This window comes from Balaenoptera ricei, chromosome 19 (assembly GCF_028023285.1).
Source record: "Balaenoptera ricei isolate mBalRic1 chromosome 19, mBalRic1.hap2, whole genome shotgun sequence".
Lineage (NCBI taxonomy): Eukaryota > Metazoa > Chordata > Mammalia > Artiodactyla > Balaenopteridae > Balaenoptera > Balaenoptera ricei.
In genome coordinates, this window is record NC_082657.1 from 810,534 (window position 1) to 828,680 (window position 18,147).

An 18,147-nucleotide genomic window follows, 5' to 3' on the forward strand; every position below is an offset into this window, starting at 1 on the left:
GCTTGTCCACCTAATTTAGAATATCCATCTTCTTTCTTCACAGTCATGGCACTGTACGGACTGATTTCTCTTGCTCATAGCCTATCATAATACAACTCAGAAAACTGACTATGGCTTCAGATACATGCATTTGAAGAACAGTTATATAATGTGTCCAGCTACGCGCTGAGTCATGTCTGAACGACTCTATAATAATATGGCCATTTAGATCTGTACATTTGAGAGCATCTCAAATAATATTTTTACTTTCTGGGAGCTGACTGAGCATCACGAAGTCTGACATTTTGTCACTTTGCTGCACTTAACAATGAACAGAGCCCCTCCCTTCCTTGAGGTAGGATGATTGTTTTCCAGCATCCCTCCCGGTGCCGCGTGGCAAAAGTTCTGGTCGGTCAGAAAGGAGAACCCCCTTTGCGGCGGCTTCTAAAGCCCTGCGAACTACATTACCCGGAAGATCCTGCACCGAGGTGAGCCAAGGCACACCAGGATAAATGCATTTCCGGGAGAATTCTTCACGTCGGGGCAGGACTTCCGGCCTCCTCCTCGTGGCGGCCATTTTAACTGCCCTGGGTCTGTTCTCGCTACGGGGCAACGGGGTGACGGGACTGAAAAAATGCGAGAGGAGGCGCTGTCCGCGCGCCACAGAGGCGGATCTGAGTTTCGGCGACACCGCCCGGAGTGCCCCGCGTCAGGCCCGGGAGACGGACCGCCGTGTCTGCGTCCCACCTCCTCTCTCGATGCTCACGGCCCCGTTCCGCCCACGGACTGCTATGGCGTCTGCGGCGGCGGCGCTGAGGGACCCACCTCAGGTAGACGCTCGGCCTCCGGGCCCTCACCGCCCTCACCCCACCGGACACTAAAGCCCCGAGTGCGGGGCGCCTGCTCATGTGCCCGCGGCCCAGGCTGTGTCCAGGACTGTGAGGCGGTCCTGGGTGGGGCCCTGTTTCTGACAGTGTGATGGCGCGTGGGAGAGGGTGGCATGCGGAGGGACCGGCAGGTGCAAAATCTTGGAGGTCGGGCTGAGGCGGGAGGATTCGGGAAACCTGGGGTCCATCTGATGTCTGCAGGAAACAGAGTGAGCCGGAGTGGCACCTGGACCGGCAGAGAGGTTGTTCCCTTTTCTGAGGGACCTGGAGGCCGTGGAGGTTAGTGGACAGAAGAGGGACACATTATGTGTTAGGGTTTTAAAAGTTATCAAAATGCTGCTCAGAGAGGGAACAGACTGGAATGTGGGTAACGAAGACATTGAGACAGAGAGAAGTAGAGCCTTTGTCCAAGGTCAGAGATCTGGTAAGAGGCAGCTCTAAGATTGAAACCCAGACGTTAGTAAGTTACCCGAGGTCCAGGTTCCAGGGTTGGGTGGGAATACAGGGGAGTCCTGCGCACATGGAGCCCAGCCATGGTTGCCTTCCACTTCCCACGTGTTCTGAACGTTGCAAAAGCACTTAGGGATCCTACACAAGGCAGGAGAGGGTGTCCCAGTCCCTCACTGGTAGTGACACCACCCATAGAGTGGCTGGGTATTGTGTCTTGAGAGTCTTCCCTTGATATAGTCTCAGCTCTTAGCTCTGCGGGCCCTGAGGATGTTCTCAAGCTGTGGGTCCTGTGTGCAGGACAAGGGTAACATACAGGTGTTCACTTTCCTGACAACCTGTGTAAACTGTTGGAACCTGTACGGAAGGTTATCCCAGGAGCAGATACTAGCATGTGCAAATGCTTGGAGGTGTGACTGAGTTGGGAACAGGGTACAGCAGGTCTTCATTCTTTCGGTTAGGAACAAAGAGCAGGGGACCTGGTAATTAGGCCTATGATGTGGCTGTCTGAGAAGTTGGGCATCATTTATGGAAGTAATGAGAGGTTTGAATAAGAGGAAGTGTTGGTACTAACCAGGGTTCAGTAGGCTCCATTTGGCTGGAGAGAAGAGAAAAGACTATGGAGTTAAGGAAGGAGGCAGTGAGCCCAGGATGAGGTTACTGTTGTAATCCAGGTGAGTGTTGAAGGAACAGAACTGTGGCCATGAAGGTAGGAGACAAGTTTGGATTCTAAGTACATTTTTTAAAAAGAGCCAAGTAGATTTTTGGATGTTGTAGGTAAGGGAGAGGTTAGGGATGACTCCAGGGTTTTTGGCCCTAGGAGCTGAAGGAACGGATCCTTCATCAACTTGGATGTGACAGATGCAATATGTTTATTTCCTTGTGCATATCAGAAATTTTGTTTTGGTCTTTTTATGGGTCTGGGGTGTTTCAGAGTACAGTGAGTGGAGCCATCAAATGGGCAGCTGGACATATATGTCTGAAATTTAGGGAAGGGCTCCGGATGGAGACTTTCAAGAGTGGTGGCTATTATAAGGACCAGAGCAGAGATGTGGATGACATTTCAAAAGTAGAATGCAGGTTAGAGTCGTAATGCTATTAGCGCATCAGAAAGACTAGGGTGCATGCCGAGGAGTGGTTCTCTTGCTTAGCACCTGGTTGAGGTTCCTGACTATAACAAACACAGGTGAGAGAGAGAATGGCTCTGGATTGTCTGGGAGAGAAGATGATCTGGCAGGTGACCAAGGCTACCATGGGATGAATGGGTGCAAAATACGTGGTTTGGGAGGCAGAGAAATAATTGAGACAATTTGACACTGAGGCCAGGGCTCCTGCTAATTCACTACTGTCCAGATTCTCCAGAATTGTGTAGTGAGCCTTGTTGGGGTCTAGAGTGTTTTAGTCTTGCTGGTGGATAAGATCCAGGGTAAATGGAGTCATTTGTGAAAGTCGTTATGCCTGGCAGGGAGATTGTAAGGGCTGGGGTTGTGAGGAAGTTTGAGTAGAGAGAGGAGGGTTGTGACTGTTGAGGGGACAGGCAATCAGACAGTGCATCACAGAAGTAGAAGAATGTCATGGGTGTCTGTAATTCACATGTGGTTCTGAGTGGCTAATATTGAAGCAAGGATCAGAAGCAGGTGGAGAGGCCTGCTAAGCTGCATGTGGGACTTTCCCTGGTATTGGGATTCATCAGAGGTCTCGGATGGTACTGAGTCGTGTTTGAGTGTCAAGGACTCTCTGGAAGCTATGGGCCACGTTTATGAGTCAGTAGAGGGAAATGCCTGTGTTGTAGAACAGGGAGGTGGCAAAACTGGGAGTGTAGCCCTGGGGAGTGATGATGTTAGAGAGTGAGAGTCTACAGAATGATGTGTTGATAGCCCCATGGCCCTGGTATTGGGGACTTAATGGTGAAGCATGAGCCCAGGTTTGACTGTGTCTTGTATGTACAGTCTGGGAGACTCCAGGGGAATTGCTTGGCAGGAGGGATGGGGCTCTGCTAGCCAGGCCCAGAGCTTACATGGCATCTATATGTCTCCCTGACTGTTATTGCTGAGGGCTGAACACAGTGGTTCATGGCACCTGAGGAGAGAGTGAGCATCAGTAGCACCAGGTCCTGGTATCTCCTTTGAGGTGGGAAGCTTGGGAGGAGGATGATAGTGGGGTAGATTGTGTGGTGATGGACTGTGGGTTCTCAGAGTGTTCATTGTTTCATCTGTCCCCATGTTGACAGGATAGTATGACCTTTGAAGACATTGCCGTGTACTTCTCGTGGGAGGAATGGAGGCTCCTTGATGAGGTTCAGAGGCACTTGTACCACGATGTGATGCTGGAAAACTTTACACTCATATCCTCACTGGGTAAGACTCTCACAGCCTTCCCAGTGACCTGGAGTGAGCTCTGTATTCTGGCTCACCCCCCTTTTCTGTGGGGGTGCTCTGTCCTTGTGACATGTGGACCTCAGGCACTGCTTGTTTCCCCAGCTTTCTGGATAGTTGCTGTGGTAGGTATGCCTGGGTTGTTCGCACTCCATTCTTCTCTCCCCTGCAACCCCAATATTTGCTGTACCGGATCCTCACTGGGAAGAATTTGAGGTCTGTAGTCCTGCAGTGCGTTTAATGATCTGTACCATCTTGTAACTGAAGGTTTGTGCTTTTCGAGCAACAACTTCCCATTTCTCCTATCCCACAGCCCCTGGCCTTCTACTCTCTGTTTCTGTGAGTTCAACAATTTTGTTTGTTTTAAATTCTACATGTAAGTGATATCATACATTATTTGGAATAATGTCCGTCTGGTTCGTCCATGTTGTCCCATATGGCAGGACTTCCTTTGTTTTTAAGGCTAAATAATATTCAAGGCATGCATGTGTATGTGTGAGTATATCACACCTTGTTTATCCATCCCTACGTGGGTGGACACTCAGGTTGTTTCCATATCTTGTGTATTATCCATAATGCTGCTGTGAACGTGACAGTGCAGGTTATCTTTTCCCCTTTGGATTTCATTTCTTTTGGCTATATTCCAAGCAGTGGGACTGCTGGATTGTATGATAGTTCTGTTTTGAATTTTTGAGGAACTTCCATACTGTTTATTCATAATGCCTGTACCAGTTTATCTTGCTACCAAGTGTACAAGGGTTCCCTTATCTGTATATCTTTGCCAACCCTTACCTCTTTCTTTCTTCCTCCCTCCCTCCCTCCTTCCCTCCTTCCCTCCCTCCCTTCCCTTTTCTTTCTTCTTTCCTTCCTTCCTTCCTTCCTTCCTTCCTTTCTCTCTCTCTCTTTCTTTCTTTCTTTCTTTCTTTTCTTTCTTTCTCTTTCTTTCTTTCTTTCTTTCTTTCTTTCTTTCTTTCTTTCCTTTCTTTCTTCCTTCCTTCCTTCCTTCCTTCCTTCCTTCCTTCCTCTCTCTCTCTCTTTCTTTTTCTTTCTTTCCTGGAGTATTGGTGCTTTACAGTATTGTGTTAGTTTGTACTGTACAGCAAAGTGCATCAGCTATACATATACATATATCCCCTATTTTTTGGATTTCCTTCTCATTTAGGTCACCATAGAGCATTGAGTAGAGTTACCTGTGCTATACAGTATGTTCTCATTAGTTACCTACTTTATACACAGTATCAGTAGTGTATATATGTCAATCCCAATCTCCCAATTCATCCCACCCTCTTGTCTTTTTGATGATAGCCATCCTAACAGTTATATAGTAATATCTCATTGTGGTTTGGATTTACATTTCCCTGATGATTAGTGAGGAAGAACAATTTTTCATATATTTGTTAGCCATTTGTATATCATCTTTGGAATAATGCCTAATCAGATCCTCTGCCCATATTTTTATTTTGTAAAAACAGGTACAAAGTTTATTGCTAGAGACATAGCACAACAGCAAGTGGGAGAGCACACCAAGAAACAGTTTGCTTAGTTAAGACCCTCTGCCCATATTTTAATCAGATTGTTCTGTTTCTGCTGATTTGTATGAGTACATTACGTGTTTAAAATATTATCCCTTTATTAGGTACATGGCTTGCAAATATTTTCTCCCATTCTGTAAGTGGCATTTTAATTTTTTTGATTGTTTCTTTTGCTGTGCAGAAAAGCTTTTTCGGTTGATGCAGTTTCACTTGTTATTTTTTTTCCCTGTACATTTCATGTTGTATTAAAAAAAAAATCATTACCAAGACAACTGCCAAGTAGCGTATTCCCTGTTTTTTTCCCCCAAGGAGTTTTACATTTTCATGTCTTCTGTTTAACTCTTCAATCTACTCTGAGTTAATTATTAGTAGTAGGGGCCAGGTTTCATTGTTTTGCATGTGAATATCCAGTTTTCCCAACACCTTTTATTGAAGAGACTGTTCTTTCCCCATCCTGTGTTCTTTGCACCCTTGTCAAAAATTAGTTTACCATATATGTCTGGGACTTTTTCCTGGGTTCTTTATCCTGTTCCATTCCTCTGTGTGTCTGTTTTTATGACAGTACCATACTGTTTTGATTACTGCAGCTTCACAATGTATTTCAAAATCAGGAAGTTTGATATCTTCAGCTCTGATCTTCTTGCTCAAGATTGCTTTGACTCTTTGAGGTCATTTGTGGCTTTAGGATTCATGTTCTATTTCTGTGAAAAATTCCATTGTGATTTTGATAGGAATTGTATTGAATCTGTATATCGCATTGTGTAGTGTGGACATTGTAACATTATTAATTCTTCCTATACAAGGACATTGGATATCTTTTCATTTATTTGTGTCACTTGCTTTTATCAGTGTCTTACAATTTTCAGAGTCCAGATCTTTTACTTTCTTGGTTAAATTTATTCATAGTTTCTTATTCCGATATTTCATTCTTAGTTTATAGAAATGCAACTGATTTTTGCATATTGATTTTGTGTCCTGCAACTTTACTGAATTTGTTTAATATTTGTAACACTTTTAGGGGAGAGTCTTTAGGGTACTCTATATATAAGATCATGCCTTCTGCAGACTCAGTTTTACTTCTTTTAAGATTTTATTATTATTACTTTTTTCTCTTGACCAAGTGTTCTGGGTATGCCTTCCAGAACAATATTGAATAGAAATGAGGACAGTGAGCATCTTTTTTTTTTTTTTTTTAAATAAATTTATTTATTTATTTTTGGCTGCATTGGGTCTTTGTTGCTGTGTGCGGGCTTTCTCTAGTTGTGGCGAGTGGGGGCTACTCTTCATTGTGGTCAGTGGCTTCTCATTGCAGTGGCTTCTCTTGTTGCGGAGCACAGGCTCTGGGCGCATGGGCTTCTTCGTTGCACTGCGTGGGTGCAGTTGTTAAGAATCCACCTGCCAGTGCAGGGGATATGGGTTCGAGCCCAGGTCTGGGAAGATCCCACATGCTGCAGAGTAATTAAGCCTGTGCGCCACAACTACTGAGCCTGTGCTCTAGAGCCCATGAGCCACAACTTCTGAGCCCACATACCACAACTACTGAAGCCCGTGCGCCTAAAGCCCGTGCTCCACAACAAGAGAAGCCACTGCAATGAGAATCCTGCGCGCTGCAACAAGGAGTAGCCTCCCCTCACTGGAACTAGAGAAAGCCCGCATGCAGCAATGAAGACCCAAGGAAGGGAGGGAGGGAGGAAGGAAGGAAGGAAGGCAAACAATGGCTGTATTTCTCTGTGCTGTAAAATATATCCTTGTTGCTTAGCTTGTTGGGAGATTTTTTTTTTAAATAAATATACTATATGTCTTTTTTTATATATATATAAATTTATTTATTTATTTTTGGCTGTGTTGGGTCTCCGTTTCTGTGCGAGGGCTTTCTCTAGTTGCAGCGAGTGGGGGCCACTCTTCATCGCGGTGCACGGGCCTCTCACTATCGCGGCCTCTCTTGTTGCGGAGCACAGGTTCCAGACGCGCAGGCTCAGTAGTTGTGGCTCATGGGCCCAGTTGCTCCGCGGCATGTGGGATCTTCCCAGACCAGGGCTCAAACCCCTGTCCCCTGCATTGGCAGGCAGATTCTCAACCACTGCGCCACCAGGGAAGCCCTTGTTGGGAGATTTTTGATTAATGATTCAGTTTCCTTACTTGTTACTGACCTATTCAGATTTTTTTCTTCATGATTTAGTGTTGCTAAGTTGTTTGTTTCAAAGAATTTCTTCTACTTTATCCAGTTTGTTGTCATTTAATTGTTCATTATAGTTTTTTATGATCTTTGTGTATCTATAGTATCAGTTGTAATATCTCCTCCATTTCTGATTTCATTTATTTGAGTCTCCTCTTTTCTAATTTAATGTAGCTGAAGGTTTGTCAATTTTGGTTCTTTTCAAAAACCAGCTCTTAGCTTTGTTAACCTTACTATTGTTTCTTCAGTCTGTATTTTATTTCTGCTCTGACCCTTGTTATTTCCTTCCTTCTACATTTGAGCTTAGTTGTTTTTTTCCTAGTTCCTTGTGGTGTAAAGTGAGTTTCTGTATTTGAGATTTTTCTTTTTCCTTAATATAGACATTTATTGCTATCAGGTTTACTTTTAGAAATTCTTTTGCTACATCTCATTAGTTTTGGTATGTTTTGATCCATTTTACTTTGTCTCAAGATAATTTTACTTTTCCTTCTGATTTTGTTTCTTCAACACACTAATGGTTCAGGAATGTGTTTTTTTTTTTTTTAATATTCATTTATTTATTTATTTGGTTGCATGGGGTCTTAGTTGCAGCATGTGTGCTCCTTAGTTGAGGCTTGCCGGCTCCTTAGTTGCGGCACATGGGCTCCTTAGTTGTGGCATGTGAACTCTTAGTTGCGGCATGCATGTGGGATCTAGTTCCCTGACCAGGGATTGAACCTGGGCCCCCTGCATTGGGGGCGTGGAGTCTTATCCACTGCGCCACCAGGGAAGTCCCAGGAATGTGTTGTTTAATGTTCATATATGTTTGAACTTTCCTGCATTCACAAATATATTATGTTACTGATTTTTAGTTTCCAACCCTTATGGCTGGATAAGATTCTTGATATGATTTCAGTCTTCTTAAATGTGTTAAGACTTGTTTTGTGACCTAACATATGATCTCTCTTAGAGAGTGTTCTGTGTCCACTTGAAAAGAATGTATTCTGCTGTAGTTGAATTGCATGTTCTGTGTATGTTTGTTAGGTTGAGGTGGTCTAAAGTTCCATTCAGTATTTGGTCAATGTTTGAGCTAAAATGTCATTAAATATTTCCTTATTGATTTTCTATTTGGTTAATCTACCCATTCTCAAAAGATGGGTATTGGAGTCTGCTAATACTATTTCATTGCTTTCTTTTCTACTTTCCACTTTCTTAATGTTTGCCTTATACATTTAAGTGCCCTGGTGTTAGATGCATATTACTTATAATATGTTCTGTTCTCTTGATGAGTCAACACCTTTATTATTATTTAATCACTTTCTTTGTCTCTTGTGATAGGTTTTGAGTTGAAGTTTATTTTTCTTGCCTAAATGTAGGCTATTTATAAGAATAAGCTACTGATTTTTGGTTTCCATTTGTATGGAGTTTTTTTTCAGTTCCTTCTCTTTCAGCTTATTTGTGTCCTTAAAGCTGAAGCGAGTCTCTTGAAGGCTTTATCCTCAGCCACTGTGTGTCTTCTGAATGGAGAGAATTTTGTAAGGACTTTCTAATTGCCATATTGTTAATTTTTGTAGTTCCTTAGTTCCTTTTTTTCTTTCTCACTTTCTTCCTTTGTGATTTGATGGTTTTCGGTAGCAGTGTTCTTTGATTCCTTTCTCTTTCTCTTTTGTGTATCTACTGTAGGTTTTTGCTTTTGTGTTTACCATCAGGTTTGCATGAAGCATAACAGTATTTTAAGCTGATAACAACTTAATGTCAGTTCTATACAAAAAGTCCCATTTTAGAACCCTCCTACACTGTTGTTGGAAATGTAAGTTGGTGTAGCCACTGTGGAAAACAGTATGGAGGTTCCTCAGAAAGCTAAAAGAATTACCATATGATCCAGCAATCCCTCTCTTGGGCATATATCCATACAAAACATAATTCAAAAAGATATATGCACCCAAATGTTCATAGCAGCACTATTCACAATAGCCAAGACATGGAAACAACCTAAATGCCCATCAATAGATGAACGGTTTAAAAAGATGTGGTATATATTGGGTTGGACAAAAAGTTCATTCGGGTTTTTCCATAACATCTTATAGAAAAACCCAAACGAACTTTTTGGCCAACCCAGCATATACGATGGGATACTACTCAGCCATAAAGAAGGAAGTTTGACATTTGCAGCAATATAGATGGACCTAGAGATTATCATACTAAGTGAAGTAAGTCAGAAAGAGAAAGACAAATAACATATGATGTCACTTATATGTGGAGGCTAATGTATGACACAAATGAACCTATCTGTGAAACAGCAACAGAATCACAGAGATAGAGAACAGACTGGTGGTTGCTAATAGGGAGGGGGTTGGGGAAGGGATGGAGTGGGAGGTTGGGATTAGCAGGTGTAAGCTGTTGTTTTTTTTTTTTTTAATTTATTTATTTGTTTATTTTGGCTGTGTTGGGTCTTAATGGCGACACGCGGGATCTTTGTTGTGGCACGCAGGCTTCTCTCTAGTTGTGATTACGGGCTCCAGAGAGTGCGGGCTGTGCAGTTGTGGCATGTGGACTACAGAGTGCATGGATTCTATAGTTTGCGGCACGCAGGGTCTCTAGCTGAGCCACGTGGTCTTAGTTGCCCCGTGGCATGTGGGATCTTAGTTCCCCGACCAGGGATCAAACCCACATCCCCTGCATTGGAGGGCGGATTCTTTTTTTTTTTTTTTAATTTTTTTTTTTTTTTTAATTTTTAGCTGTGTTGGGTCCTCGTTCCTGTGCGAGGGCCCTCTCCTGTTCTGCCGGGCGGGGGCCACTCCTCATCGCGGCGCGCGGGCTCCCCACCATCAAGGCCTCTCCTGCTGCGGAGCACAGGCTCCAGACGCACAGGCCCAGCAACTGTGGCCCACGGGCCCAGCTGCTCCGCGGCACGCGGGATCCCCCCAGACCAGGGCCCGAACCTGCGTCCCCTGCATTGGCAGGCAGACTCTCAACCACTGCGCCACCAGGGAAGCCCTGGAGGGCGGATTCTTAACTGCTGGACCACCAGGGAATTCCCAGGTGTAAGCTTTTATATCTAGAATGAATAAACAACAAAGTCTTACCGTATAGTACAGAGAAGTATATATCCAGTATCCTCTGATAAGCCATAAAGGAAAAGAATATTTTAAAAAAAGAATGTATATATATGTATAACTGAATCACTTTGCTTTATAGCAATAATTAATACAACATTGTAAATCAACTATACTTCAATAAAAATAAATAAATAAAAGGGGGAAAAGTCCCCTTTTAGTATCTCACCCCTTTTGCATTTATTTATTTTTTTTATTTTCTTATTTTTGGCTGTGTTGGGTCTTTGTTGCTGCGTGTGAGCTTTTCTCTCCAGTTGCGGTGAGCAGGGGCTACTCTTCGTTGCAGTGTGCGGGCTTCTCATTGCAGTGGCTTCTCTTGTTACAGAGCATAGGCTCTAGGCATGCGGGCTTCAGTAGTTGTGGCATGCAGGCTCTAGAGCTCAGGCTCAGTAGTTGTGGCGCACGGGCTTAGTTGCTCCATAGCATGTGGGTTCTTCCCAGACCACGGCTCGAACCCATGTCCCCTGCATTGGCAGGTGGATTCTTAACCATTGTTCCACCAGGGAAGTCCCTGAATTTATGTTTTTGATGTGACAGTTTATATCTTTTTATACTTGTAGTCATTAAGAAATAATTGTGGCTGTATTAATTTTTAATATTTTTGTCTTTTGTCATTTATACTAGTATTAAATGATTACCACACCACCAAGTTACAGTGTTAGCATATTCTGAATTTGAGTATATACTTAACCTTTACCACTGTGCCTCATATTTTTGTATATCTTCCTGTTACTAATTAGTGTTCTCTTTTCAGCTTGAAAAGCTCCATTTAGCATTTCTGGTAAGGCAGGTTGAATGGTGATGAACTCTCCCAGCTTTTGTTTATGTTGGAGAGTTTTTATCACTCCTTCATTTCTGAAGGACAGCTTTGCCAGATAAAGTATTCCTTAGTTGGTAGTTTTTTTTTCCTTCTGCATTTTGAATTTAATGTCCCACTCTCTCCTGGTCTGCATGGGTTCTGCTGAGAAATGTGCTTATAGCCTTACAGGGGTTCTCTTGTATGTGATGAGTTTCTTTTCTTTTGCTGCTTTCAAAATTCTTTGTCTTTGACTTTTCAGACTTTCATTTCACTGTCTCAGTGAAGATCTTGTTGGATTGAATCTGGATGGGGACCTATGCACATCATGTACCTACATATCCTCACCTCTCTCTCCTGATTTGGTTGATTGTTTCCACCATTTTTTATTTAAATAAGCTTTTTGCTCCTTTCTCCATTACTTCTCCTTGTGGCACTTCTACAATGTGAATATTATTTCCATTGATGGCATCCCATAATTTACATAAGCTTTCTTCAGTCTTTTATCCCTCTAGCTGGATGATTTGAAATCACCTGATTCAAGGTCACAGATTTTTCTCCTACTTGATCAAGTTGGCTGGTCTCTGTTGTATTTTTCATTTCATTCATTGTGTTCTTCAGCTCCAAAATTTAATTCCTTTTTCTTTTTTTTTTTTTTGTATCTTGGAACTTCTTGTTTTTTGTTTTTTGGCCGCACCATGTGGCACGCAGCATCTTAGTTCCTTGACGGGGGATGGAACCCGTGCCCCCTGCATTGGAATGTGAAGCCCTAACCACTGGACTGCCAGGGAACTCCCATTCTTGGAACCTGTTGATTTGTTTGTGTATTTTTTTCCTACTTTGATTGAGTTTCTGTTTGTGTTCTCCTGGAGCTGACTGAGCTTCCTTAAAACATTTATTTTGAAATCTTTGTCCAGTTGTTTATAGATATGCATTTCTTTGGATTCACTTGCTGGAAACTTGTGCTCCTTTGGTGATGTCTTGTTTCCTTGATATTTCATGTTTCTTAGAGCCTTTTGTTCATGTTTCTGCATTTGATGGATCAGTCACATCATCCGGATTTTCAGACTGGTTTTGGTAGGGAAAGACCTTAACTTGGGTTGGATACAAGGTCACTGGCTAGGTGGGGTGTGGCAATTTGAGCTCTCAGAAGGGACCAGCCATGTAATGGTTCTGCATCTGTCAGCTGAGGTCAGGGACACCAAAAATTATAGGGATTCTCAATAGCCAAGGCTGCAAGGTGAACTCACAGGTACCTTGTCCTGGTGAAGCTGGAGGGTGTGACATCAGTACTGTGTTCACATCATACCAGGAATGTTTCTCATTTACCCAGTATTTTTTTGGTTGTTGCCCACACCACAGCCCATGTGTACCTCCCTTCCCCACTGTTAATGCTGTGCTGACTAGTCAGTTTTACTCCACTGTGATATCTACTCTGACTTCCAGCCCAGGGACAAGCACCATGTCTCTGGACTTCAAATCTCAGCCATTCTCTCATACCTCCTCGTCTCTTGCTCTGCAACTTTTGTCCACATGTGCTATGAGGTGTCCACACATCCTTAAATTGGCCTTGAACAGCAGCTATTCTACAGCAGTTGGTTTCTCCTGGGTTTGGACATATGCTTCTACACAGTGTCACGTCACTAGCAGAATAGGTCCTGCAGGAATCCTCTGGCATATGAACAAGTTCTAGAATATGCCTCTCTACTTGGTGCTGCACCCTATCCTAATGTCCTTCCCCTGGTGTAGTGTACCATTCTTTTGCCTTAGAGGCACATTCATGCCTAGTAGCCGCTTCCCCAGTGGAATTACAAATCTCCTTTCTGGAAAAGCATCCTGTAGACTCATTCCTAGATGTGACACATTACCTTTATGATGATGTTGCCCCCTCCCTATAAAGTCAACATGTTTATTTGCATGTATTTCACCACCATTTATTTGCATTCAGGTTGCTGCTGTGGAGCAGAGGATGCAGAAGCACCCTTTGAACGAAGCATTTCTATAAGCGTGTCACAGGCCAGGACTCCTAAGGCACCTTCGTTTTCCCAGAAGAACCACTCTGGTGAGATGTGTAGTCTGGTCTTGAGAAGTATTTTTCACTTAGCTGAACATGAAGAAACACAACACAGCCAGAAAGTGTTCGGGTGTAGAATATGTATGAAACAATTTCATTTTAGTGCAAACCTCCAAAAACTCCAGAAGCAGCACATGGAAGAGAAATCCTTCAGAAACGCTGTAGTCAGGGCCTTGTTTGTGAAGAGCTGCAAATGCCATGTGTCAAGGAAGCCCTTTACCTGTGAGGAAGTTGGGAAAGACTTTCTGGCCACCTTGGGACATCTCCAGCCACAGACCACTCACACCAGGGAGAAGCCAAATGAGATTGCCCAGCGTGAGGCAACTTTACAAAGCAGAGGAAGTCATTACAGCCGGGGAGAATGCAAGAAAACCTTCAGCCCGAAACATACACTTGTTCAGGACCAGGGTGTCTACCCTGGAAGACATTGTTTTGTGTGCAGTGAATGTGGGAAGACATTCAGGTACAAATCCTCATTTGTTGTTCACCAGAGAGTGCATACTGGGGAAAGGCTTCATGTGTGTGGTGAGTCTGGCAAATCTTTCAGACGAACCTCAACCCTCAATCTGCATCGAAGAATTCATACTGGGACAAGGCAGTACAAGTGCAACAGATGTGGGAAATCCTTTAACCAAAACTTTGTCCTTATTTATCCCTGGAGAAGTCACATTGGAGAAAATTGTTACTTGTGCAGTGAATGTGCACAGTCTTTGAGCCGCAGATCCATCATAGTTCGAGAATGGACAGTTCACACTGGAGAAAGGCGTTATGAGTGTACTCAATGTGGGATATCTTTTAGACGAAAATTTTACCTCATTGTACACTGGAGAGTTCACACAGGAGAAAGGCCTTATGATTGGAGTGAGTGTGGGAACTCTTTTACCAATAGCTTGGTGCTCATCCTACACCAGCGAGTACATAAAGGGGAAAGGCCTTTTGCTTGCAGTGAATGTGGGAAATCTTTCACCAATAGCTTGACACTCATTCTCTACCGGAGAGTTCACACAGGAAAAAGGCCTTATGAGTGCAGTGAGTGTTGGAAATCCTTTAGTCATCAATCTTACCTCACTCAGCACTGGAAGGTTCATAGTGGAAAAAGGCCTTATGAATGCAGTGAATGTGGGAAATCTTTTATGTCTCGCCGTGGCCTCCATTATCATCAGAGAGTTCACACTGGATCAAGGCTTTATGAATGTAGTGAATGTGGGAAATCTTTTACATCTCGCCCTGGCTTCCATTATCATCAGAGAGTTCACAGTGGATCAAGGCCTTATGAATGTAGTGAATGTGGGAAGTCTTTTACCTCTCACTCTGGCCTTCGTTATCATCAGAGAGTTCACACAGGAGAAAGGCCTTATGAGTGCAGTGAGTGCAGAAAATGTTTTACCTCCAGCTCTGCCCTGTGTCATCATCAGAAGACTCATGCTGGAGATAAGCCTTATGAGTGCACTGTATGTGGGAAAATGTTTTCCTATGGTTCCACCCTCCGTTATCATCAGAGAGTTCACACAGGAGAAAGGCCTTATGTGTGCAGTGAATGTGGGAAATCTTTTTCCTCTAGTTCCAACCATAGTAATCATAAGAGAATTCACACAGGAGAAAGGCCTTATGTGTGCACTGAATGTGGGAAATCCTTTATCCAAAGATGTCACTTTCTTATACACCAAAGAGTTCACACAGGAGAAAGACCTCATGTGTGCAGTGAATGTGGGAAATCTTTTTCCTCTCGTTCCAGCCTCAGCAATCATAAGAGAATTCACACAGGAGAAAGGCCTTATGTGTGCAGTGAATGTGGGAAATCTTTTTTCTCTAGTTGCAACCTCATTAAACATGAGAGAATTCACACAGGAGAAAGGCCTTATGTGTGCAGTGTATGTGGGAAATCCTTTATCCAAAGATGTTACCTTCTTATACACCAGAGAGTTCACACAGGAGAAAGGCCTTATGAGTGTAATGAGTGTGGGAAATCTTTTACCACTAGGAGGAACCTTCATTATCATCAGGGAGTTCACACTGGAGAAAGCCCTTATGAGTGCAGTGAATGTAGGAAATCCTTTAGGAGAGAGTCTTCTCTCATTGAACACTGTAGAGTTCACACTGGAGAAAAGCCTTATAAATGCAGTGAATGTGGGAAATCTTTTTCATCTAGGTATGGTTTCCATTATCATCAGAGAGTTCACACAGGGTTGAGGCCATATGAGTGTAGTGAATGTGGGAAATCTTTTATCTGTAGTTCCATTCTCCGTGAACATCAGAGAATTCACACTAACCAAAGTCCTTATGAATGCACTGAATGTGGGAAGTCCTTTAGAGCAAATTCTTATCTCATTGAACACTGTAGAATTCATACTGGAGAAAAGCCTTATAAATGCAGTGAATGTAGGAAATCTTTTTCGTCTAGGTCCGGCCTCCGTTATCATCAGAGAGTTCACACAGGATCGAGGCCATATGAGGGTAGTGAATGTGAGAAATCTTTTCCCCAGAGCCCTGCGCTCCTTCAACATCCATGTTGACAGAGGTGAAAGGTCTTAATGTGTGTTGTGAATGTGGGAAATTGTTTACTTCTAGTTCCACCTTTTGTTCTTATTAGAGTTCACAGGAAGAACCTTATTCGTGCCAGGAATTTGGGAAATTCTTTCCTAAAGAATTTACCTCATGGGACTTCCTTGTTGGGCCTTTGGTTCAGAATCCACCTTCCAGTGCAGGGGATGTGGGTTCGACCCCTGGTCAGGGAACTAAGATCCCCCATGCCGTGGGGCAACTAAACCTGCAAGCCGCAACTACTGAGCCCACACACTCTAGAGGCTGTGCGCCACAACAAAGATCCCATGTGCCGCAACCAGGACCCGACACTGCCAAATAAATTTTAAAAAAACAAAATAATTCACCCCAGTATACATGGTAGAGTTTACACTGGAGAAAGGCCTTGAATGTGCAAGGAAATGTGCAATTTTCTTGTTCAGGGTAACGACGTTGGAAGAAACTGAGGAGTGGCCCATCTGAATTCAATCTCATACATTCAGTTGTCCACAGGGGGAGATACCCCTGAAATTTCAGTTATGTAGGAAGCACGTGTGGCTGTATTGCACTTTGTAACCTGTCCAGGTCTCTTCCCAGATTTATGTCACTGCCCGTTTCTGTGGCCGTTTTACTTCTATCGCCTGGCAGGTCCACACAGTGTGCATCAGTCACCAGCCCAGTGCGCTCAGGGAAACTGACCTCTGTTCTTCCACGTGTTGGAGCAAGCCAGGAGTAGTAGCCCAGTCCCTTCAGGGTTGGTGTTCCCCCCTCTTTGACTAGATGTACAAAAGCCTGAAGGAATGTTGTCCCGGAGAACGTCATATGAATTCAGCTGACAATGTGCAGAGAAGGACAACGTTTTCCAGGGACATGTACTCACATGCTCAGTTTTTCCATCTAGTGAGTCACCAACCCAAACTCTGTGCCACACATTGTTTTGGTTTGTATAATATGGATGCCTTACTGTTTAAGGCCTATTTTGTTTTGGGAGTTCTTTGTACTGCTAGAGGTTTTTTATAAGGAGATTCGGGCTCCACAGGCATGGGCCTCAGGGAGGATAGTATGATGGCAAAAAGTGGCTTGCCATTTTTGGCCAAATTTGCATTGGTGCCAGTGAAGTCGTAGGAGAGAGGGCAGGGCTTTTTGGTCCTCATTTGAAGCCTGGATGCTATGAGTTTTAGGAGACTCATACATCACCCTGAAGAGGAGTAAGATGTGACAACCTCAAGTTCTTGGAGCAGCATGAATTTTTTCCCCTGTTCACAGCGGGTATCACAGGAGGTGTCAGCACTGTTGAGAGGCATCTCCTCCCGTGGTCTTGCAAATAGCATGTGCCTTGATGTCCACAATTCCATGGGTGACAGTCACTGGTTGTAAGACTATAGGGGCCAGGGGAAACTGAAACTTCTACAGAAACTGGGTTAGTAGGGAGCAGAGACAGCAGCCAGCTCATTGGAATGTGCCTCTTCTAAAAGTGCATCCACAGATGTCTTTGTGACGATGACCGATGTGCACGATCAGCGTGTACACAAATCTCAGGACCTCCAGCCATGTTTATCTTGTGTAGCTGAGGTCATTGTCCGAGAAGATAATTGGAAAGTTTTGTGGATTTTTGTAACCTCCCTGCAATGTTCGCCTCAAGGCCATTGCTGCACAGGCAGAAAAAAGAAAGGTAGAGAAAAGTAGTCCAGGGATGTGGCTCTTGTGAGCCAGCCAGCATTCCTGTTGACTGAAGTGGAAATGTCCTTTATTACTCGCCAGTGTTTGCTGCCACTGAGGCAAGACTGACCCCCAGAGGGCATGACAAAAAGATGGTGGAGTCAGTGTAGGGCTGTCAAATCTATTTTCCAAAAAAGTGGGGCATACAGATTTTGTTAATCTTGAAGTGTTTTTTTAAAGCTTTATTTAGGTGTAATTTACATGTAGTAAAGTACACGTATTTAAAGTGAAGTATTTGATAAGTTTTGACATACACATGATACTTGTGAAAATATCATCACAGTCATGGTAATGATCATGTCTATCACTGTGTATTTGCTTGATGTCCTTTTATAATCTCTGTGTCCCTACCCTTCACAGCCCTCCAAGCAACCATTGATTTATTTCTCCTTGTAATAGATACCCTTGCGATTTCTATAATTTACATGATGAAATCCTAAAACGTTTACTTTTGTTTTCTCCTGGTTTTGTGTTTTATAATTATTTTGAGATTCATCAGTGATGTTAAATGAGGAGCTCTTTTTAATTTTTTTGAGTAATAGTCTTA

At 43.3% G+C, this 18,147-nt stretch overlaps 1 protein-coding gene across 1 annotated transcript; it reads left to right on the forward strand.

Moving 5' to 3' along the window:
- The first annotated feature begins 491 nt into the window (after nt 1-491).
- LOC132353883 (uncharacterized) lies at nt 492-15,893 on the forward strand. Its single transcript, XM_059905379.1, has 4 exons — nt 492-809; nt 3,544-3,670; nt 13,236-13,349; nt 15,763-15,893. The coding sequence occupies exons 1-4, from the start codon at nt 492-494 to the stop codon at nt 15,891-15,893; spliced, it is 690 nt and encodes a 229-aa protein (XP_059761362.1).
- Nucleotides 15,894-18,147: the final 2,254 nt, after the last annotated feature.